This window comes from Leptosomus discolor, chromosome 2, assembly GCF_034619465.1.
Source record: "Leptosomus discolor isolate bLepDis1 chromosome 2, bLepDis1.hap2, whole genome shotgun sequence".
Lineage (NCBI taxonomy): Eukaryota > Metazoa > Chordata > Aves > Leptosomiformes > Leptosomidae > Leptosomus > Leptosomus discolor.
Window position 1 is genome coordinate 76,340,342 of NC_141392.1, and position 9,063 is coordinate 76,349,404.

The following is a 9,063-nucleotide window of genomic DNA, read 5'->3' on the forward strand; positions in this document are numbered from 1 at the left end:
TGTAATTGCTCCCACTGAAATGAGGGAGATAATCACACAGAGCAGAGAGGTACTTCACGCAGGCCAAATTGCCAGGATCTGGCCTTTGGAGGCACTGCAAGTCCCGTAAGATTTTCACTGCTAGTAGTAAAACTTCAGTTTTTAATGAAAATTGGAGCTGAGGCCAAGGTCTTCCTGCCTCAAAATGGTAATTTTTTATAATGAGATACTGTCATTATCTTCGCTGATGTGCAGTAAAGCATCACTGGTTTTAGTGGGAGCAGGCTGGGAGCTCTTTAGACCAAGATAGATGCTATTTTATCTACTTCAGAATAAGCCAAATAATTTTTAAGGGCGGTAAAGCAGGAAATCTCATTTGTATTTTCAGTAAAGGCTACGTATACCATTACCAAACATTGTACCTGATCCTTTCACCCAACTCAGTGTGTGTTTTCTCCCCTCACAGACTGCACCGTTGACGTGAGAACATAAAACCCATTGAGGACACGGGCCTGCAGGGACAAGGAAAGATCTGTTCTCACCAGCAGTTAATTTCTAATCACTGCAATTTCTAATGCAATTCTGCAGTCTCTATGCAAAGTTGCCTCTTAATTTTCAGAAATACAAGATCAGATAGAGTACATGCTTGTCCCCCTGGCCGGCTCCCCCAGCTGTGGGGGGGCGTCATGGTGATGCACAGACCAGTGACTGGCAACGGGGGCTCTGGGAGTTTTTGTTTTCCACAAATCATTTCATGACCAAGGTAAAAGGGCCATTGACTGAAAACAGGCGGAGTTTGTGGGTCCAGATACTGCAAATGCAACACCATTTTCGCAAGCAAATGTCTGCCTTTCTGATAAAAAACCCAGCAAGGAGAATATAGGCATCATGTTATACACAAATCCTGGACTTCCTCCGTCAAGAATTGCAGCTCTTCTTATTGTGAAGTGAGATGTTATTTGGGGAGACAAGAGATTATGCAGCCTACCTGATGTTATTCTGCTCAGGTATCCCTGCAGATCAGGACTCACTTTGAAAACGAAAGGCTGTATTTTACTGCAAGGGTTCACATCAGTTCCACTCTCAGGGCTAACCACAACCCATCAAAATACTCTCTCCTCTTTTGCCTCACTCTTTCCCAGAATTTAAGAGTCAGCAAAAGCTTTCTGAATGCAGTATATAGAAAAAACCCCACATTTGCGTTGTCCCAACAAAATGAATGACTAAGATCACTGTAACTCAAATTTGCTTCCTAGAAGAGGGGAAGAATGCTTGGGGAAATACCTTAAAAGTGTCACATTTTTAACAGGAGGGATGCAGCTTTATTTTGCAGATACAGTAAATCGTTGGGGAAAGTGCTAAACTGAAAATGTGGTCATATAGTAAAAAAAAACTGAACAAAGTAAATAACATCTTAGGCTAAAAGTGGAAAAGTAACTCACCTAAGTCCTTTTCACTCCCGGATTAAGTGGTTCATTACTGAAGTAGGATTCTATCCATCTAAGTTTTCTAGACCTAAGTTTTATACAGGTTGTCACTGCATAATGAATTTGTGGTGAAAATCCGCAGTGCCTAGTAGAGTTAATGTCGGGAGGTGGCATCAGGAATGGTCTCTAGCAGGTTCCGTCTCCCTAACTTCAAGGTCTAAAAGTATGCATAAGAAATTTCTCTGAGGGGCTTTTAGAGCCAACACTGGTCTTCAGAGCGTGCACAGGGCTCCCAGAGCCTGCTCAGGTCCTACTCAGCATCTCACACCTGGGTGCAGGTTCAGTGCGCCAGTGTGAGGACCTGCATCGCGGTGTGGAGCGCTGCCTGCAGGAAACAGGCAACCCTGCCCTGAGGTTTTACTGCGGTCCACATAGCCGTGACAAAGGTTTGTGAGACTAAAGCCTAGCAGATAGTAAGTCCTCCAGTTTTGCCAGAAAGTTTTGCCAGATTTCACCAGTCTGAGGCACTTGCTGGTCTTTTCTCTCAGCAGTTACTACTGTGGGTGATGCAGCATCTTTGGCTGAGTCTCTGCAGGTTACCAGAGCAGGGCCAGGACGCTCCAGCCAGCAGCTTGGTCCCTGGCTTTGCAGGGGGAAAAAAGCTTAGGCATGCTCTGTGCCACCCAGATGCAGGGCTAGAGGGCAGACCTTACCCTCTTTTATTTACTACCTTAGACAGAGTGAATGAGATGAGGGCTTAAAGGGGGCGGGGGGGGGGGGGGGGGGGGGGGGAATCTTTCTCAATAGCAACTTTAGAGTTTTTAATCTAAGCAGCGTACCATAAGATCTGGTTTAAATCATATTTGTAACATCACTGTAATGGTGCCCTGATGAACCGCGTGCCTGAAGGCATTCATCAATTACAATGTCACACTTGTAATTATTAGAATTGATAAAAATAATGAGGCTAGCAGAGTCTGGAATACAGGGTTGGTTTTTTTAAAATGAAATATCTCTGTATTATCAGTGAAATGATACTGGTTTTCATACTGCTTGCACTCACATAAACACAAAATTACCGATTCACAGCCTCACTGAGTTTTGATGGATCTTTGTGCCCCCAGCTGCTCCAGCAGGCAAATGCATTGCCCAGTCATAAGCTGGGAAACACATTAGTCCAAAGTTTTTATATGGTACGATGCACATAAAAGTAATCTGTTTCAGCCCTCAAATACAAATAGAAATGATGGTGATAAACTGTAACATAACCAGGGTGTAAATGTAGCAGAACTATAAATAAATGAGCAGCAACACTGCTTCTGGAACCTGCCACGCGTGTTATTGCTCTAAATAAATCAGTTGCTGGTGAATTTGAACCTGAATGAAGAAATGTTTCTGAACTCTGATCAACATCGACCTCTGATCAGAAAACTGTATACTGCTCCTAGACAGGCAGACAGCAAAGATGCACTTAAATAAATTTTCTACAGCACACAGTCGAAAAAAAGGAGGGGGAGAAGCAATTCAGGTTCCCCTCAGAACTGCGGATGATAAGGAAAGTCAATATATTGTGGCATTCTACAGGCTTTTAGGAAAGAAGGCAGCGACATTTTTTTTTCTTTTTTCCCCCTCCAGCATTAGACTAAAAGAGGGAAAAAAAGAGCCCAGCTTAGAGTCTGATTTTTCCCCACAGTTTGATAATGTTTTAATGGAGCACTATGATAAAGGGCTAACTTAGGACTTGAAGAGAAAAGCTACTGGAACCTGGTGAATAACTGTAATGAACAGCCTATTCGACTGGGCTTTTTGTTTCTCTTCTTTTTTTTTTTTTTTTTTTGCTGGAGAATAAAAAATGAGTTTGTGGTCTTCATTTCTATCTCTTTGCTAAAGAAGAGAACAAACAAGCAAGCAAGCAGGAAGGTGCCGTTCTTGGTGCAGTATTTCATCTCCATAGTGAATGATGGTCTCTTTAGGCAGAATTACACGGGGAGCTTTCAAAAGTAAACAAAAGGACTTTGCTCAACTGGCAAATTTGCCAGCCTTCTTATTTCTAAAAACATCTTAACACACAAAGTTGTATTACATCTTACATGGTTTTATTTGTATACAAAATGTCATAATTTATCAATATTGTGCAGCAAAGTATAGATACACACATACATACAAACACACACACACTCCCTGACACACACACGTACAAATACAACGCAAACACAACTTTCTCTCTCTCTGCCCTTCAGAAAGGCAACACTGTATCGGCAGGTCAGCAGCTAGAAATAAGGTGCTATAATTAAGCAGTATCGGAATGTCTCCACAAATGTGATGTGCAAATTTATATACAACCCTTTTTTTTTTTTCACAGAACCCAAAACTCCATACTCCGAACCACTCTCAGAGACACAAACATGTATAAAGTGCTAATACTTAAGCATGTTTCCAACGACTTCACGACGTAGTTTGAAGTTTAGAACAGGCACTCTAATAGTTCACTGAGTAGATTGTCACTTGGCGCAGTATGACAGAGAGAAAAGTCACTCAGACATCACTGGGGGACCGGGAGCGAAAGGACACTTTAGCCTGAAAGCAGCCGCAGAAGAGCACCCACATGGACCTCTGGATTTCCTGGTTTCTGTAGGCGTAAATGATGGGGTTGATCATGGAGTTGTAGGTAGCAGGTAGGAGGGTGGCGTAGGTGTACACGGAAGGGTACTCAGGATCCCCCACTACGCAGTAGATGGCAAAAGGCAGCCAGCTGGCTCCAAAAGTCCCAAGGATTATAGCGAGGGTAGAGACGCCTTTCTTGGTGGCGACATAGTGCGAAGCAGTCAGAAAGTGCTGCTGGAGAGCTATCTGGTGGGCATGCCTGCAAACGATCTTGCAGATCTCGATGTAGAGATGGAGCATGATGAGGAAAATAAGAAAGAAAGAGGCGGACAGCAGCGTCACGTTGCTCTTGGTCAAGGGTCTGACGACGCTGCAGGCGGCATGGTCATGGAGACAGTTCCAGCCCAGGACAGGCAGCAGCCCCAGGCAGAGGGAGACCCCCCAGGCGCCCGCCAGCATGGTGTGGATGCAGAGCACCGTCCTCTCCGAGTAGTAGGTGAGGGCGTTGTAGAGGGAGAGGTAGCGGTCGACCGTGATGGCCAGCAAGCTACTCACGGAGGCGGCGAAGGAGGCGACGAGGAAGCCCACCGTCAGCAGGCTGACCGTTTCGGAGCGGATCACGTACTGGAAAACGAAGTTGAGGATGAGGCCGAGGCCGGCCAGGAGATCAGCCGTGGCCAGGCTGCCCACCAGCACGAACATAGGGGTGCGCAGGGCGGGCGAGTAGCAGATGATGGCCACCACCAGGGCGTTCTCGCAGGCGATGGCGGTGCCGGAGACGCAGAGCATCACGTCCCAGGGGTTGAGGGCGGCGGGCGCGGGGGGCCGAGACGACAGCTCCAGCGAGGCGTTGCCGCCGCCGCCGCCGCCTCCTCCAGCGGCCGGCAGCCGCGGGGCGACCTCTCCGCTCTCGTTCAGGACGGCCGCTGCCTCCATCGCCGCCGGGGCGGCCGCGGCTGTGCGGGGGCAGGGGCGGTGAGCGGGGGCGGCGGGGCGGCGGCGGGGCGGCGGGGCGCGCATTGCCGGGCGGCGGCGCCGCGCCCGCCCTGTCTGTGGTGCTGAACCCTCAGAAGTTTCCCGCCGGCCCGGCCGCCCCCCGCGCCCCGCCCCGCCCCGCCCCGCTGCCCGGCTACGTCAGCGGCGGGGCGGGCACGGGGAGTCCGGGGGGGACGCAGCGGGGTCTGCGGCGGGGGAGCGCTGGGTCGCTCCGTCGCGCTGAGGCAGGAGGGTCATCACCGGCCAGCGCCCCCCGCCCGCCTCTCGCTCGGCTGCGGGGCGAGCCCGGGGCACAGCACGGGCCCGGAGCCGGGGGGCTTGCGCGGGGGCGGAGAGGGGTGCGGGGGAGGGGGGAGAAAGCCCCTGCAGCTGGTGGCCGCGCCCGCCTCTCTCTCCTCCCCTGTCCCCCCCGCGCTTTGCAGCAGGTGTCCCCGCTTTGAATGCCGCCCACGGCGCGTTTGCGGGGGGCGTGTGGCAGGTTTTGTGTCCGTGCAGCGCTCGCTGCAACGGCCCTGAGCCCGGCGGGGGGGAGGCTTTGTGCGCCACCGAATGTCAGTGTTTCCAAACAGCGCTGTAAATCGCTGTGGAGAAGCCTGCTTTGCGCTTACCCTCTCCGAACAACGCAGACTCTAGGGTTAACCGTCTGTTGGCCAGCAGAGGCACCCGCACTGTTTCCTGAGGTCCCCCGAAATGATAAGGTCAGACCAGAGCGGCATAAAACCACCAGCTCTCTCCTCACAACGCACCAGTGGCCGAGGTATCCCCTCTCTAAAGGGCATGAGCCCATGAAGCCAAGGGTCACTGCCCCCGGCCAGTCGCTACCCAACCCAGTCCCGAACAAACGTGGGCAGCAGGTTGTTTCCATCTGCAGCGTGGCTTTCCTAGCCCTAAGGGGACAAGCCGAAAGGTTCCCCCCACTCCCCCGCCCCGGTCTGGGAGAGCGTGTTGTTCAGAAATCCAAGATTTCTGAAACATGAATCTCAGAATAGTTTCATTTGGCAGGGACCCGTGAAGGCCAGGTCTGGGGCATCTCTCTGGTCCCACCACCTGCTCAGAGAAGGGACAGTGACAACCCTGCAAAGGGGTTTCCTCAGGGCCTTGTTCAGTCAAGTACAAGTATCTCCAAGGAAGGAGATTGTACAGCCTCTCTGGGCACCCTGCACCTGTACTTCACCCTCAGCCGTAAAGATTTTGCCCTTTTGTCTAGTTGGACTTCCCTTCACTCCAACTTGTGCCTGCAGACCCTTGTCCTGCGTGGTGTCCCCCTGCCCATATATTCTCCCATACCTTGCCAGGCGTTACAATAGTGTTTGTAACTGCAGCAAAACCGGTTGCAAGAAGGTTTAAGAAGGGTTTGCAAGTCTACACGGCTCAAGCACTCAGTCATACACCCCCACTATAGTTCAGAAAATGTAGTGTTGTCTTATTCCCTTTGCCAAGTAGAGAATAGGTTGGGTATGGTCAACACTAACTTGGATTAAGATTAAGACTGAGACCACAAGAATCCCAGTGCAGAAACAGGTGCTACAAGGCAAGGCAAAAGAAGCTAAGGTAAAATCCAAGGTGAAGTAAAATTTTGGACTTGCCCAGAGGAAATCCTCCAATCTAGCTCCCAAACAGAGGTGCTTATTTCAACATTCATTAAAATGTCTGTGACAGAATAAATTATTCCAAACATTTTTCAAAATGGATTAAAAATGGTGCCATTCAAATTTAGCAAGTCAGGTTTACAAACACAAGCCAGCTGGGGTCCACAATGAAACTGTAAGACCTGCCGTATTTTTGGGGCATCTATAAAGCATAGAGAGACACATGTAATTTATCTGCTTTTCAGTAATGACATGTGGTGTGGAAGTTCTCGATTGTAGGTGATTTTTCACATCTTTGACCAACCTGTTACCCCTGGGAAAGAAGTATGTGACAGGTCTTTTCTATAATTTGGTGTACATTGTAAGGCAGTGTACGCTTTTTACGTTCTACACATACGTAGTTTAAAACCCCTAAGTTCTCAAATACTTTTTCCTTAACTGAAAACCTGAAGAACCCACGCTGTCGACGCAGAAGTCATTTCATGTGTGGTGAAACCTTGTAAGAGCACCAGGATCTCAGAGCAAGATGTAGGAAGAGTTTTTAACCTAGGAGCCAGTCCAGTCTCACACCCCTTGCCTGTTGTCATGTATTTCACTCAGTGAAAGAATTGCTCAGGCATCGTAGTGTGTCTCTGAAAGGGAGATGCATGTGCCCAGCTTGACTTTGCTCCTTGTTGTCGGGTGTTTTGTGAGTTCTGGCTCTCTAGTCCCTGCATTTCTCTGGACTTTTACCCTTTTAAGAGGAGGATGCTCTCACAGTCTATCGGGTTCTTACTGAACTCAGCGAGCAGCACTATACATCTCCCTCATCACCCTCAGGTTGCTGAGTATCCACTGGCAGGGTTAGCGACCAACTCCACGCTTACTAAAATGGTTACACCTCCTTGGAAACTGTTTATATTTCCAGAGTTATCATTAAAGGCCTTTTATCTTCTTAGTACAGCTTCTTGCCTCAATCATTCTAACAAAAGGTGAGCCAGCTGGATTGCTCTTCATTTTAACCGGTTGTGGGGAAAAGAAGATTCAAAGAGTAGATAAAGCTGGCATCTAACAGCCACACTCGTTTACCACTGCACCATAAGGACCAACAGAGAGAGAAGTCTGGCCAGACCTCCTGCACCATCATCAAGGTGTTTTCATTTTGGCTTCCTAGCTGAGACTGGATCCGCAGATCTCACGGGAGAATATAAAAATAAAAATCTATGTTTCAGCAGCACATACCTAAGCACAACATATGATATAACTCAGTAATTATCTCAGCAAATTTCTGAAAATTAAGCAGCAACTAAATTAAAAAGCTGCTGAAATAAACGATCTAAACCCTCTCTGCTTGGCTTCTCCATCTGTTCTGAGAGCTGAGCAATATTCCATTGTAATTTTAATATGTGACTACTTAATTTCAGTTAACTATGGATTATTTTGATAGTTGGTATTCTTTAATGATCAATAAGTAGGCTGAGTAAATGTTAAGTATTAAATGTGCTTTACATAGCATGAGTTGGAACCAAAATAAAAGCACTTCAAAATTTATCTTTCCAATAACACGCTGAAAATATTGAAAAGTCATTTTTCTTCTGGTGACAAAAAACAGCCTTAAAATAAAGGCAGGAGGAGGGGAAGAGAGAGGGGGATAACACAGATGGTGAGCTAACCAGCGCTGACATTTCAGAGATTTCTATGCAGCTGGTGTGAAAAGATGTTTTAAACACTTAGCAATCCATTTAGGCGCCTCTTCAAGTTTATAATTTTACTGACTCGGTGAACTCAGCCTCATTACCTAGTGTCACTGATGACTATCGTTAACAATACATCCTGGCTGATCTTTCAGATTTAGACACGTGTCCACCTGCAGACATGCTGTGTTGCAAAACCTACTGATGACACAAACCTCAGAGGGGTTCAGGCACCATTTAGAATTTCAGTCGCATCCTACACAGTCTCGTTTCTCCACCACACATCGTATTTCCCATGCGGCCCTTGACTGTGCTTCTTGATGGAGCGCTCATGATTGCTGTCAGCCCCCTTTGATGAGTCTTCAGCTGCTTGGCTGCTCTGTCCCTTACGCAGATACAGTCCAGAAAACAACATGCATGTCCGTAAAATCTCTTTTACTTGCACAGTAAGGCTATATGGGACCACAGAAACACACGAACGCAACTATCAGGCCTTTTCTAGCACATGCTTGGGATGAAAGTCATGATTTGCTCTGTTGCATTCACAAAGCTGCATTTCTCCAATAGATTTTATGGGTGCTTTGGAAAGTGGTACTATGTCTTATGTGGTCTCTGAATCACTAGCAGAAACTACAGGGACAAACTTCACATAAGCAGGTGAAAAACTGCTTTAAATAGTGTAACAAATACTTATTGTCAGGGATGAATTCAGACTGAATCTTAGGTTGAAACCCACAGAGTTTGAGCTACCACGCATTTCTGTTTCAGTGAGAAGAAAATGTAAATGCTGGTATG

The 9,063-nt window shown here is 47.7% G+C and overlaps 1 protein-coding gene across 1 annotated transcript; it reads right to left on the reverse strand.

Moving 5' to 3' along the window:
* Positions 1–3,941: 3,941 nt before the first annotated feature.
* On the reverse strand, positions 3,942–4,946 carry GPR6 (G protein-coupled receptor 6). The gene has a single exon (XM_009948825.2). The coding sequence runs from the start codon at positions 4,944–4,946 to the stop codon at positions 3,942–3,944; it is 1,005 nt and encodes a 334-aa protein (XP_009947127.2).
* Between the last annotated feature and the right edge of the window lie 4,117 nt (positions 4,947–9,063).

Excerpts from the sequence above, each read along its gene's own strand:
- GPR6 (XM_009948825.2), bottom strand. The coding sequence starts at position 4,946 with ATGGAGGCAGCGGCCGTCCTGAACGAGAGCGGAGAGGTCGCCCCGCGG.